Source organism: Pyrus communis, chromosome 14 (assembly GCF_041283825.1).
Source record: "Pyrus communis isolate YQ-2024b chromosome 14, ASM4128382v1, whole genome shotgun sequence".
NCBI classification, from domain to species: domain Eukaryota; kingdom Viridiplantae; phylum Streptophyta; class Magnoliopsida; order Rosales; family Rosaceae; genus Pyrus; species Pyrus communis.
Window position 1 is genome coordinate 7,398,370 of NC_142578.1, and position 15,489 is coordinate 7,413,858.

The following is a 15,489-nucleotide window of genomic DNA, read 5'->3' on the forward strand; positions in this document are numbered from 1 at the left end:
AAAGCCCAATGCTCAAGTTTTCTCTTCGTCTCAAACTTCCACTTGTGTCTATGTAGATTATTTTGATACAACCATGAGGATTTAAGTTAAGTCATGCAATAGGCTAGTTCTAATTTGATATTGAACTTGAGACCGACGTTTCACTTACAAGAACAGAATAATACCTAATAGTCTAAGACCTCTTACCCTCTCACTTACAAGAGAAGACTAATTAACTGTAGTACAAGTGACACAATTGTGTCTATGTAATTAAGAAATTTAAAAAAAAATAAACTAAATAAGCTCACAAGAAATTGTTGTTTCCCCGGATCTTATAATCATGCTTCCTAGTTTTATCTTAGTTTTCCGCTAAAAAGACATTGGGTGCTCCTTGTAAAACTATTCCAACCATATTCTGTAGTTTAATCCCCTTAGGGAGTTATAATGATTTGAAGCCAATATAAATAAGGGCTATTAGAATGTTAGCATCCATCCTAAAATCAATTAACAATAAAAGGGAGAGTCCAAGAATTTTTCAAGAATGCTTCTCTTGTTACTTGGATCGTCACCAATGATATGAATCGATAATAATTTAACACGTATCATTTTATATAGGCTTGTTTGGATATGCTTCTAAAACGACTGAAAACGCTTTTGAAGAAAATATTATTGGGTTCCAAAAAACACTTAAAGTGCTTTTTGCAAGAAGCACCAATTATGTGCTTTTTGCAAGAAGCACCAATTATGTGCTTTTTTCATGAAGCACTTTAAGTGTTTTTCCAAGATTTACTTGCATCTTTACTAAATATCCGTTCTAAAAACATTTTCACCAAAAATGCTTTCAGTCATTTTAAAAGTACGTCTAAACGAGCTCTATTTTGAGTTGTCTCAACAACTAAATTAATTTTCGATAATTGCCTTAATAGTTAGAATATTCCTCTTCAACCCACTAAATGAAAACTTAATTAATGGACCTTATTGGGCTTAAATAAACATTTAGACCCAACATAAAAATATTAGGCCTTAAAGTAGAAGAAATCAGATTTGCAAAAAGCACATTTTGGGCCCAAAAACTCCAAAAGCCGTGGTGTCTCTACCCTATTCACTGCCTCACAAAATCCGGCGACAAGTCGAAAACTGAGGCAAATAGAAATAGTAGCGAATAGGGGTCGGGTTGTGTAGGGTTTTAGAAGACAAGATTTATATAGAGTTGTGTCTGTGGTTTGCGGAGGCGGGAGGAGAACAATCAGCCATGGACTCGTTTTCATCACCGTCAGGTGGATCTTCCGGCCAATTCAATCCTGACGCCTTCAAGGACCAGCTTAAGAACCAGCTTGCTCAGGCTTATGCCGAGGAGTTCCTTGAGGTGCTCTCTCTCTCTACTCTCTCTCTCTCTACATCTTATCAATGGTTTTTATTTTGTTCACATCATTATATTTTATATTGAGTTTATTTGTACTATGTAAATTTTTAATCTTTGAGTTAACATAAATTTATTGATTTGTTGTTCACTTGTTTTGGGGTTGTTTTATCTTGTGTTTGATGGGTAATTGATTTGAGTATGCAATACATAGTATTAGTTCGAATATTGAGGCCTCAAGGTTTAAAATTTTGTTCTTTCAATGCTAGTTGTTTGCGTGGATCCCTGCTTTAGACTTGCGACGGAAGGGATGCCCTTATTGGTTTGATGATCTGAGTACACGAATGCATATTCATGTTTGTTCTGTGAATGTGTGAAGCTAATTTTGAACTTATCGAGGTATTAACGTATAGAATTTTGTTCCTTTAATCCTAGTTTATGCCGTGTTGATTTGTTGTGTTGAAAGGAAAATATTTTGATGAATGAAATAGAAACCGGTCTGTATTTTCTTTGGATTCCTATGTGTTGGAGTTTGATTGTTTCCAATTTTCGTTTTACTTGGAAAAGGGACTCTTTTGCTTGAGCGCAAGTTGTTCAATTGATTGAAACACAATGGCATTGCTGGTTTAGCCTCTTGAGTTTCTTCGGGTGAGGTTGCCTGGCTATTTGTTTTATGCATGTTATAGGGAACCCTATTCTTGGACGAGGGACTTTAAAGTTCCATGGAACTTAATCTAAATTTGTTAGGAATGCATTAAAAATTTTGATAGACGGGCTTTAAAATGACAAGATGCTACGTTTGAGGGAAATTTTTAAGTTCCATCGCAAGTCCTTTGTTTAGTTTCTTTGTAGTGTTTTAGTATTAGCGTTGTAGTGCTTGATTAGTTAATCGGTAGTCATCTTGTAGTGCTTTCCCTTTTAACAATTGATTCTAAAGTTCCTTGGTATTTTGAAATCCCCTTATCCAAACATAGGTTGGTTATTTCTTTGAAATAGCAAATACTCATCATACCTATATTTCATTTTTCTTCTGTTTTTTCTTGTGTTTTCCAAGCCTAGGCTATGAGCTATTTGAGACACACATATGCAGCATACACTTGCATGTGTGTTCCTGATGTGTTTTATGAATAAATATGAGTTGCATATTCTTGGGAAGCTTCCTCTGGAAATGTTCCCAGATGTTGGGGTTATGAACTATGATATTACATAGAATCCCAGTTCCGGCAATTCCCCTACCAAACTATATGCGAGTGTACCCCTACATAGACAGCTTAGATGATTGTGGTGGGTGACAGGGTGAGTATACTGATGTTTCGGCTATCTCCATGTGTATGCATATGTTTTAGAGATGAGGACCATTAAAGGTCAAAGAACATTGTGACACCACCATATGTTTTCTTTACCAAATTTACAGGTGGTGTTATTGATTACTTACATTGAATATAAAAGAAAACTTCTTCATGTTCTTCGTTTGTGAAATTCACTCGTCTATTGTATTTTGTATATGCTAGTAACTCTTTTGTTTTGCTGACTTTTCTTCTCCCTGATCGTTTTTCATTTGTCCCGTAGACCATGAGGTCAAAGTGCTTTGACAAGTGCATCACAAAACCAGGAACAAGCATAGGTGGGAGTGAGAGTAGCTGCATCTCTAGATGTATGGATCGCTACATTGAGGCCACTGGCATCATCAGTAAAGCTCTCTTTAGTGCATCCCATCAATGAAATTACGGGGTGTAAATTGCTTTCTTGACGAAAGTTGAAGTTTTCAGAGAAAATTACTTTCGCTTTGTATTCTATCTCGAAGATAATATTTTCATTGGAACAGATGTTCGGTGCACACTCTTGCTAATTTTTGTGCTTGCTAATTTTTGTACTTGAATTTTAGCTATTGAGATTCCCTTCCTCAGTTCCGCTTCCTTTTTGCATATTGATTTAGATGCTAGATCTCTCTGCTCGGTTGGAAGATCTGTTGGTCGATCAAATGATACTATAGAACTAATACATAATCAATGGATTACAAAATTCTGTGCATCCATCGGGTTTACTGTTAGCTAACGTCTCTCTTTATTCTTATACCTAATAATCTCTAATCTTGTGGCCGAAAAACACACCCTAAGATGTTTGCTTTAAACTCGGCTTGAAAACTATTGAATATACACCCCAATGAACCAATACACAATTAGAGCAGTGCTAGGATTAGTTGTGGCGTCACCGTTATGTTCATGGGATTGGTCTGGTTTTGGAGAATAACTTGTATGCCTTAGGTTCACCGTCACGGTGACATTATGTGCTAATAATTAAGATTGAAAAAAAAGGACATGTTATTATTTGTTGGCACGAGACGCCATGTAGCGGTAAATCCGTGCTACAAGTCCTCCTGATTCTGGCCTTTGACGATTGAACCTTAGCAAGGCCGGTCTGGCTATTTTGGGGGGCTTGGGCAAAATTCAAAGGAGGCTATTATTTAAAAATAAACAATTTTTGTGTCAGCGACAAAATGTAGGCTTTGTAATTTTTAAAGTCAACGTTTTGGCACGTCCAGTGAGACCTAATGCTACAAACTAGAAGTTCATATGATATTTCGATATTTCAATCTGGCTTAATTCATCCGATTGGACGAGATTCAAGTGCAAGTGGAGAGACACATTAAAAAATGTGAGGAGAATAAAAGAACATGGGAAGCAAACAAAAATTCTTAATGCGCATGAAAAGATGTGATAATCTTTCACCCACATTTCGAAAATGAAAGCTCCAAGTACCCTACAAGAGGCATGGGTAGCAGAGGACAAAACCCGCTTTAGTACTGGTTAGATAAGAAAGACTTCCTTTACGCCTCTACATACAAATCAATTTCATTTGAAGTGTGGTTGGATCAAAAGGCCGATCGGCAAGTCCCGACCTAAGAGGATTGTCAATTTAGCCGAGAAAGAAACAAAGCCACCTATTCTTTCGATTGAGTCAGAAAATTTGGTTAGCCTAGAAGAAGAAATTCAAATTTATGAGTCAGATACAAAAATTGATTAAGAAAGCAATTTGTCAAATGAATGCTTCAATGACAACAAAGGCGAAGCACGGTCTCAAATGAAAAAACCATGTCAAGTGATCTGGTTATTGGAAATAAAGCCAATATGGAGCAATTCCGTTGGCTGAAGTGCTCAAGTTAAAAGTCAATCTTGACGAAGTGATTATGCTTGAGGGCATAATAACTCCACGCATTTAGCCATCGAGAATCGAAAATATTTGGCCAAATTAAGAATATTTGGAGATGATCCTTTATCTGGCTTGGAGCAAAATTAGATTGAAAACATCAGCTTAAAAAGATCTCAACTCAGACTAAAGCATTGTTGGCCTCCTCCTCATTATGATTTGGCCATTTTTATTTTCGTTTGTTAAAAAAATAACTTTTATTTTCTTAACCATTCGGTTGTTTCAGCGATGCTTGAGAAAATAAGGGGGGCAATAAGCCATTTGGAAAAAAAAAGTTCAATTTTAATGGCCACCCATTTTAGTTGGTAGACCTCAAAGTGGAGTGGTTGGTTACTTAGCCAAAAAGATTCATACCATTGTCCCATCAAGTTCTGCGGTATCCTATTTTCGATCTTGTACTTCGCTATCGAGAAACTTGAGGAAGCGAACAGTCAAGGGATTAATTTCCCTAAACATTCGACCCACAGGCCAATATTTAAGGAAGTAGGGCCAATGTTTGGGCCCAAACTCATTTTCAGTTAAATTGAAGTCAGTCTAGAAAGTGGGCTATGAGTCTAGGCCCAATGGTTTGGTGCTGATGGAGTAGCTGAATCTTGGATAAGCTAGGCTTGTAAGGATTGAGATGTTTTCTGATGAGAATCAAAATATTCCAAGGATCGAAGATTGAGGCTGATGGGATAAAGAAGAAATTGAACGCATAGTAGAACTAGATTCAGAGTATTAATTTAAGTGGAAGAGGCTGAGAAATGATGAATATAGAGTTTTGGCCGAAAATAATTCCTTTTATATTTAGAAAATATGCTAAGAAATGAGAATATTATCATAATTTTATCACTCAGAGGCTTGACACCAAGAAATTTATCCATATAAATATATGAGGAATTTGCAACATATAATGACCCTTCGACTCAATATACAACTCAAAATACTCTATACGAAAGTCATCACTCTATTCGTAACCCTTCTTACCCTTGAGAAAAAAATTACTATCATAATTTTCATGTCAACACATCTTTAGTTTGGATAAGTAAACATAAATGTGTTGACATCAGACAACAACTTCAGTTTGGATAAGTAAACAAATTGGAGCCATAGAACCAGACGATTCAGGGCACCTTCAGTGTGGACAAGTAAACAACACTGTTTCTAATTAGTTGATTGTCTATTCAAGTTTTGGCCGGCAAAAGAAAAAGGAAAAAAAAATCATGTGCGAAGAGACGAAGGAAAGAGAAAGGAAAGGGGTAGAGATGGGCACTTGGTGACGAAAGGCAGAGGGAGGAGGGTTGGGTCGCAGACGACGGCGCAACTGCTATTGAGAAATAAACTCTTCATATTTCTGAAATAACATTACATCAGTATATATACAAGTGTTGCAACCAATGAGAGTTGCTGTATAACAAACAAAACAAAACTAACTAATATCTAACAGACTATTCAATATCTAAGTAGGATCTTTAATATCTGTATTTACATTTGTACCCTCAATATCCCCCTTCAAACTAATCTGAGGATGCCGAAGAGCAAGTTTGGCCCTGAGAAACAAAAATCTGGATTTGGACAGAGCCTTGGTACAAATGTCAGCTATTTGATCCTGGGAACAAACAAAATGCAGAGAAAGTTCATGTGCCAAAACTTTTTCCCGAATGTAGTGATAGTCGATTTCGACATGCTTGGTGCGAGCATGGAAAACAGGATTCTTGGCAAGGGAGATCGCAGAAAGATTATCACACCAGAGCTGGGGTTGACAAGGCAGGGAAAAACCAATATCAGCAAGAAGCTGACATATCCAAGTTAACTCGGCAGCAGTGTTAGCTAAGGACCTGTATTCAGCTTCTGTGGAGGACCTGGCCACTGTGGATTGCTTCTTAGCACTCCAGCTGATGAGAGAGTGACCAAGAAAAACACAGAAACCACCAGTGGACTTGCGATCAATGGAACATCCCGCCCAATCAGCATCAGAATAGGCAGTGATACTAGGGGTTGATACACTCTTAGAGAACCAGAGACCACACTCAATGGAACCTTTGAGATACCTCAGAATTCTTTTGACGGCCTGAAGATGAGATAAGCGAGGACAGTGCATAAACTGACACACAAGGTTGACTGCAAAAGAGAGGTCCGGCCTAGTCCATGTAAGATACTGAAGAGCGCCAACAAGAGATCGATATTCAGTAGGGTCAGCCAAGAGAGGAGAAGAGTGATCGAGTTGAGATGTACTCAGTGGAGTAACACAGGGTTTTGCACCATCCATTTTGGCCTTGTGCAACAGGTCCAAAATATACTTCGTCTGAGAAACAAAGATGCCCTTGGAAGATCTCTTAACCTCAAGACCAAGGAAGTAATGCAGGGAACCAAGGTCCTTAATAGGGAACAGGGCACTGAGTTGACAAATAACAGACTTGCAGGCAGAAGAAGAAGGACCTGTGACAAGAATGTCATCCACATAGACAAGGATAAAGACCATGTGAGGCTCTTTCTTGACAAACAAGGAATGATCAGATTTGGAGCCTACAAATCCCAGAGACAGTAAAGCACCATGTAACTTGTCATACCAAGCTCGAGGAGCTTGCTTGAGACCATACAGAGATTTATGAAGCATGCAAACAGAATTAGGTTGGGCAGGGTCTTGAAATCCTGGAGGTTGTTGCATGAAGACAGAATCAGAGAGAGTACCGTGCAGAAATGCATTGCTGACATCAAGCTGGTTGAGAAACCAGTCAAATTGAGCTGCCAAGGTAAGTAAGAGTCGAATTGTGACAGGTTTGGCAACAGGACTAAAGGTCTCAGTGTAGTCTAACCCTTCCTGTTGATGAAATCCCTTGGCAACTAGCCTGGCCTTGTACCTGTCTATAGAGCCATCAGGTTTACGTTTAATGCGAAAAACCCACTTGCAGCCTACTAGGTTCTGAGAAGGAGAATGAGGAACCAAAGACCAGGTACCATTTTCTAAAAGGGCATTAAACTCATCTTGCATTGCTTTCCTCCAGTGAGAATACTTGGAGGCTTGATGATAAGTAGCAGGAACAAAATCAACAGGGAGATGAGAAGGAAGATGATGTTTGGTGGCAAGGAGAGCTTTGGGTTTGAATATGCCAGATTTGGACCGAGTTTGCATAGGATGAGAATTGAGAGGAGAGGGTGGCAGGGATGGGGAAGAAACATTTTGAGATGTATTTGCAGGTGGAGATGTAGTAGGGGAAGAAATATTTGGAGAATAAGATGGAAAAGAAGATTGATGAGAAGAAGGAGAGGGATGCACTGAAGTAGGTGTATGACTGGAAGAAGATAAGAGGGGAGATGACGGCTGAGAAGGGTGAACAGAAGTAAAAGTGAGGTGAGATGGAATAGGAGAGGAAGATGAGAAAGATATATGCTGAGGAGAGGATGAAGGTGAGGAAGAAGGAATATGAAAGGGAAAATTGTGCTCATCAAAGATGACATGCCGAGAAATGTAAATTTTGTTGGAGAGAGGATCCAGACATTTGTACCCTTTGTGATTTAAACTGTACCCCAAGAAGACACAGTGTTTACTCTTTGGTTCTAACTTGGAGGTGGTGTAAGGCTTCAACCAAGGAAAGCAGCTGCAACCAAAAACTTTGAGAGAGGTATACTCTGGAACTTTCTTGAATAAGGATTCCCAGGGAGACACGTTTGAGACAAGAGGCATTCTGTTGATGAGATAAATGGCTGTGGAGAAGGCATGAACCCAATATTGATGTGGAACCTTAGAGACTGTCAGTAGAGTCCTAGCAGTTTCAACAAGATGTCTGTGCTTGCGCTCAGCACACCCATTTTGCTCGGGAGTGTGAGGACAGCTGAGTTGATGTGAAATACCATGAGCAAGTAAGAACTTAGAGAACTTGGAACTCAAGAATTCTCCACCAGAATCTGAACGAATAGAAATAACTTTGGCATCCAACTTGTTCTCAATAAGTGATTTGAATTGAACAAAAGTAGGGAAAACATCAGACTTGAACTGCAGAGGATAAAACCAAGAGTACTTTGTATAGTCATCAACAATTATCACATAGTATCGAAATCCATGTACAGAGGAAATAGGAGCAGGTCCCCAGACATCCATGTGAAGAAGCTCTAATGGCTTGTGTGTAGTACAAGAAACAGATACAAAAGGAAGTTTAGAACTTTTGCTGACAGCACAATCAGAACAGAAAATGTTATTCATAGGACTAGACATGAAGATACACGAAGTGGATATCAATTTATTTAAGATCTTGGTAGAGGGGTGGCCAAGTCGCTTGTGCCAAATATCCCGAGAAGCCTTTGTAGTTGCAGCAAACACTTTTTGATGACCAACAGTAGTGGAAGATGCAGGAAAGGGGTAGAAACCATCACGAACTGGTCCACTAAAAAGCATCTTCCCCGAAGAAAGATCCTTCACAGTGAAGTGAAAGGGGTAAAGATGCATGGAACACCAGTTGTCAAGAAGAAATTGATTGGCAGATAAGAGATTTTGCTTTAAATCAGGCACATGAAGAACATTGTTCAATTTAAAACAATGAGTACTGGTATTTAAAATAGAGGAACCAGAGTGATGAATAGGCAAACCTTTGCCATCACCAATGTAGACTTGTTCAGGACCACGATAAGCCTCAGGATTTTGCAGATTTGTAGAGGAGTTTGTCATGTGGGAACTGGCGCCAGAATCAACAAGCCAAGAGGGAGCAGAGGAATGAGAATGAGTTTGAGCAACCATAGCAGAGGGATAAGAAGTGACAGCATAGCTTGGATTCATGCGTTGGGGACAGTCAGGAGCTTCATGATCATAATGACGGCAAATTTGACAAGAATAGCGTTTGCCAGAGAAAGAACGACCACCACGAGAAAAACGATGATTGTTCTGCCGAGAACCATTGCGTTGAAAGTTACCTCTGAAATTACCCCGACTTTGAAACTGTCTAGGGTTTGAAGAACTGCCACGATTTGGAGAGTAGTTAGGAGAACGGCCTTGAGAGAAATTCTGAGAGAAATGAGTCTGAGCAGTGTAAGCCTGAGGGGGCAAAGACGGGGTAGGAAGAAGACCAAGGGAAGAATTAAACGCCTGAAAAGAAGCAGGGGGAGGCGACTTCTTGCGATTATTCAACTGAATTTCTTTGCTCAGAAGAAGGCCATGTAATTCATCAAGTGTAGTGGATCCGATGCGAAATTGAACAGCATCTACAAAGGAGTCATAGTCGGATGGCAGTCCATGAAGTGTGACAGATATAAGCTCGGAATCAGCGACTGGAGCGCCAGCACTTGCAAGAGCATCTGCGATTTCCTCGATCTGTTGAAGAAATTGAGCAGCTGTGGATTCACCCTTGGAAATTGTACGCAAACGAGATCGGAGATCGTGAATGTGAGATTGAGAAGCAGCAGCCAATCGTGATTCCAATTTTGCCCAAAGTTCGCGAGAGGAATTAACTCCAACAGTATACGGAATTAGGGTTTCAGACAATGTAGAATTGAGCCAGATGAGTATGTTTTGATCGTTTTCATACCAGGCAACATACTCAGGATTGATGAGAGAAGTACGATTGCCAGAATCATCCAATAGCATTTGAGGTGGTGGAGGTGTTGAGCCGTCGACGATGCCAGTGAGATTGTAGCGACGAAAGATCGGAGCGAACAGAGCACTCCAGGTGAGATAATTGGAAGTGGTGAGCTTGATCGGTACCATGGATCCAATGTTCTGAATCGTGATGGAGGAAGTCACCGGAGGAATGGCGGTGACAAAGGTAGTCGTCGGAGGAGACTGACGATCATGAGCAGTAGAGGCAGAAGGAGAAGAGACAGGAGCCGCCATGAATACTCAAGACTTAGGGTTTCAGAGATCAAGATTTGGAGAAGAAGAAAGGTCGCCGGCGAAGAAGCGTGTTTGGATCAGGTCGTGAGACAGAGGGCGATTGATACCATATTGAGAAATAAACTCTTCATATTTCTGAAATAACATTACATCAGTATATATACAAGTGTTGCAACCAATGAGAGTTGTTGTATAACAAACAAAACAAAACTAACTAATATCTAACAGACTATTCAATATCTAAGTAGGATCTTTAATATCTGTATTTACATTTGTACCCTCAATAACTGCATCTTCTGAAAATCCGGCTTGAATTGGATACATGGGTGCGGTAGCAGTGTGTTGGTTTGCACTCTGCGTAGCTGCGGGAGATGGAGAGGTTACCGGATGCTTAAAGGAAATTAAGCTAAGTTTTTGGAATTAAATGCAGTTAATATTAATGAATGAACGCATGAGTAGGTGGATATTGATCTACCACCATGTACTTGTTCTTCTTACAAGCCGCTTTCTCCATAGGTGGATTGTCCGCCTCTCCCATTTTCATACTCTCTTCATGCCTATTTGTGATGTGTGGTTACGGTTAAGCCACGTTAATATTTTATATTAATTTTTTATAAAAATAATAAAATATAAAATAATAAAAATATAAAATGTTAACATGGTTTAGCAGTAACTACATAAACAGAGAGCATAAAAAAAAAGTAAAAAAATGAAAAAGCAGACAATACATCTCTGCTTTTCTCCGGTTATTCTTTACCTAGCTCTGCTACACTGCTACATCAACAAGATAGAGGAGTCTGCGAGGCACAGAGAGAGGGATATTTACACGTGTGACGAACGTGTCACAAGTTTAATTGTTCAACACTGGTACCCTCGGATGCAGACTAGGGTTACAATTACATCCTGGAAATCGTAGGGAATGACGTGTGATATTGTGATGTCACTTTGATTACATCATTGAATGTGATTTTATTTCATGTTACCTGCCGATAGAGCTGATCGGCTTCTAATTCGCTTCTGACTAAGACTAAGCGTGTGGCAGCCCAATTTTTTTCTTGCCTAGTTGCCTAACTCGGTTTCCATTTTCCATCTCCTCGCAGTGCACGATAACTCACCGGGGTTGTTGGATCATAGTTTTATCTTTCTTCGACGAAATTAGATAACGTTTTTTAAGTCTAAATTTGTTGGCAAACCCAACTCATCACTTTCTTCTTTTTTTGTTTTTTTTTTTTTTTTGGTTTTTTGGGTGGTGGGGGGGGGGGGGGGGGAGGGGGGGCACAACATATATATCAGCATAATTAAATCTCTATTCGACACGTAAATTGGACATTTCATTTTTTTTGCATTGTTGTAGAGACATGAAAAATTAATATATGTAATTTATGTAAGTGAACAGATAAATGCTTAGAATATTCTAGTATAGAGATATACCATGTGATAAGAGAAAAAAAAAAAGTAAAATATACTCAGCTAAATAATAAAATGATTTGTTTTTGGTTTATGCAAAACACATGAAGAGAGATGAAAAAAAGAGTATACTCCAATATAACACACATTAAACTCATGCATGGAATTTAAAATGATGAACGTAAGAAGCATGACATTAACTTTATCATTACAAAGTACAAGTACTATAACGGCGGTCCAGCAGCAAAAAGTGATGTGAACCAAGTTCATATGAGAAGGCCAGATTCATGCGGAACATTTTGTTGTAGCACCGTAATGATTAAAAGTAATGCTATTTATAGATTTATTTTTATTTTTGATACTTTTTTTATTTTTTTTAATTTTTGGTCACCCATCAAATAAAATGAATAAGATTAACTCGTAAAAAATTAACGAAAGTGTTTGATAAATATAAATAAATGTGTGAATTCACTTTTCAAGATTAAAAAGCTAAGCTAAAGCATGACATTAACTTTCTCCAAAAAAATAAAATAAAATAAAAATATTGCTCAATGGAGCTTTATAATTATAGAAGTAATAATCTGACTTTGCCTTCTATTTCTTTCTTAAACTGTACACGTTTCAAAGCATATATAGTTCTTAAATTAAGAGAAGTGTTATTAAAATTCCAAAAATCTCATTCTACACTCTTCACAAGTATATTTTTCTTTCTTAATCTAGAAAGTTTGGAGTGTAGAATGAGATTTTTGGAGTGTTAATAACAATTCCCTAAATTAATTTGACAATTTTAGAAGAAAAAAAAAAACATTTTCTATATAATAGTGCTTCCTCATATTCTATAAATAGGGATAGGGATCCAAAGCCCCATTCACCAAACCTTCCAATTTCATTAGTTTTGCAACTTTTGTCTTCAGTCGTAAGCAAAATGGCCACCACAACAAAGCTACTGCTAACAGACCTCATATCTGGTGCGAACCATATCCCTTCAAACTACATCAGACCCATCACCGACCGTCCCAATCTCACTGATTTTCAGATATCAGATACCTCCTCCATTCCTCTCATTGATCTCAAGGACCTCCATGGCCCAACGCACTCTGATATTATCAAACAGATTGGTCTAGCATGCCAAACTGATGGTTTCTTTCAGGTAACAATTAAAAAACACACACACGCACACACATACACATATATATGTATATACTTCGGCAAATGATTTCGACACATCTCTCTTATCTTTCCGCATGCCCTGTTGATTAGTGCCTTTGTTTCTCCTTGTGTGTGTGTGTGTGTGTGTATATATCCCATTACTTTATACATAATTATACTTAATTACATGTATAGTATGAATATGAGTACTACTATTTATAATAACTAAATTAAGCACCAACCTTTTTATATCAGGTGAAAAATCATGGAGTTCCAGAGACAATGATCAAAAACATGTTGACTATAGCAAGAGAGTTTTTCCAATTACCAGAGAGTGAGAGGTTAAAGATGTACTCAGATGACCCTTCTAAGACCACCAGGCTCTCCACTAGTTTCAATGTAAGGACTGAAAAGCTGTCCAACTGGAGGGACTTCCTTAGACTCCATTGCTACCCTCTTCAAGACTATGTCCAAGAATGGCCTAACAATCCCCCATTGTTCAGGTAAATAGGGATGCCTTCTTTTTCACCATCTTATGCTGTTACTTAAATAATAAATATTCAAACCGAGTAACGTATTGTCAAACTTTGAATCTGAGCACACACACAACACAAAGTCTAATAAGAGAATATTCTTAGTTTAGTTAAATAGGGGTACCTTTTTGTCATCATCTCAAGTAACGTTCTTTTGTCAGGCTTAAGTTTGGTAGACAAATGCTCATCTTGTGAAACTTTGAATATGAACTATATAGAATAGACTTCTTAACAAACATCAAACCCATCTATGATCTAAATTCACAGAGCATCACCCTACACGAGTTCAATTGTTTCTAATTAATTGCATCTATAAGTCACACAACTGAATGAGTCGGAACTATGTTCACAGGGAGCAAGTGGGTGAGTACTGCACAAATGTGAGAGAATTGGTGCTGAGATTGCTTGAGGCCATATCAGAGAGTTTGGGCTTGGAAAAAAGCTATATTGTTAAGGCATTGGGGAAGCAAGGGCAGCATATGGCTTTGAATTACTATCCACCTTGTCCACAGCCAGAGTTGACTTATGGATTGCCTGGACATACTGACGCCAACCTAATCACCATCCTTCTTCAAGATGAAGTGCCTGGATTACAGGTCCTTAGAAATGGCAAGTGGGTTGCTGTCAACCCTATTCCCAACACTTTCATTGTCAATATTGGTGATATGATGCAGGTAAATATAATATCCTAATTTTACTATGTTTCGGTGTATCTATCAATCAAGATTTTTGGTCGTTAGATATTGGTCATTGGTTTCTTGACGAAGAATCTAATGGCCATAACTAATTCTACAATGCTTCAATGTATTCTATCTTTTGTGATTTTTTTATTATTGGATTGTTGTCCATGGAACCAAAGGATCCAATGGCCAAAAGATCATCTGGTGTATACAATTTCTAAGAGCATGTTGGAAAATTGCCCCATATATTTTCCATTAGCTAGCTAGGGATGAATTGTCCATGTTACGGCGTGAAATCTTGATTTTTATTTTTTAATCTATGTTCTCACCTGATTGGTTGCATGAGGAGGAGAGAACTAATAGATGGTGGCACCATTCCCGAGATATTTAAGCTCATTTATCCCTAGCAAGGGGGACTTGTCCAAGTAGATGGACAAAGTTTGTAACACAGGAGTAAAATTTGTATCGATTTTAACTTTTTTACCATTTTATTTGGTATCAGGTAATTAGCAACAATCGGTACAAGAGTGTTCTCCATAGAGCTGTGGTAAATTGTAACTCAGAGAGAATATCGATCCCAACTTTCTACTGTCCATCACCAGATGCAGTAATTGGGCCTGCGGAGGAGCTCATCAACTATGACAACCCAGCCATGTACAGAAACTTCACATACGCCGAGTACTATGAGAAATTCTGGAATAAAGAGCTAGCAACTGAGTGCTGCTTAGACTTGTTCAAACCCGCTTGAACAGTTGAACATGTGCATGCAATTTCATGTCACTGGCTTTGGACGGGTACAATAATGACCTCAAAAAAATGGTCTACTTTCGTTTGAGTGTTGAGATGTCTTATACTTTCAATAGTACGTCTATTTCTCTAAAATAGATATTGGAACTATTTTCATATTTTATTTCATTTTTAAGTTTACTAATAAATACAAAAGTAAAAAGTATTTAAATTTACATTAGAGTCTATAAAGTATCACTATGATGTCGATACTGTTTATGTCAATTTGAATTTGCAACTGTAATAAAGTTATTTGAGAATCGTACAATACTTGACTCAAGGCCATAATTTGAGGAGCTCCTTACTCCGTCCAGTCCAGTCAATGATTGCTATCTGTTATGATTTCGTCTTCTAGAAGAAAACTAACTTCAAATATAAAATGGCGCAGTCATACCCCCAAAACGGAAGTTACACGAAAACATATTAGTCTTATTCAAAATTTCTGCATGTAGCAACTAAGAAATTTCAGAATCGTGAAGAGATTGAAAACCCTTTTCACCTCTCATGCCTCTATAAAATTTCACAACAATATAAACCAGCAATCCAAACAAATAATCAAAACTCTAAAAGAAGGAAAAAAAGAGC

The 15,489-nt window shown here is 38.1% G+C and overlaps 2 protein-coding genes across 2 annotated transcripts; both read left to right on the forward strand.

The window, feature by feature from the left end:
- The first annotated feature begins 1,110 nt into the window (after window positions 1-1,110).
- On the forward strand, window positions 1,111-3,245 carry LOC137713409 (uncharacterized). Its single transcript, XM_068452703.2, has 2 exons — window positions 1,111-1,345; window positions 2,909-3,245. Exons 1-2 carry the CDS (start codon window positions 1,232-1,234, stop codon window positions 3,059-3,061), a joined length of 267 nt encoding a protein of 88 aa, XP_068308804.2. The 5' UTR covers window positions 1,111-1,231; the 3' UTR covers window positions 3,062-3,245.
- A 9,379-nt stretch (window positions 3,246-12,624) lies between these two features.
- On the forward strand, window positions 12,625-15,208 carry LOC137713971 (protein DMR6-LIKE OXYGENASE 2-like). The gene is made up of 4 exons (XM_068453331.2): window positions 12,625-12,906; window positions 13,161-13,408; window positions 13,791-14,112; window positions 14,621-15,208. Exons 1-4 carry the CDS (start codon window positions 12,682-12,684, stop codon window positions 14,864-14,866), a joined length of 1,041 nt encoding a protein of 346 aa, XP_068309432.2. The 5' UTR covers window positions 12,625-12,681; the 3' UTR covers window positions 14,867-15,208.
- Window positions 15,209-15,489: the final 281 nt, after the last annotated feature.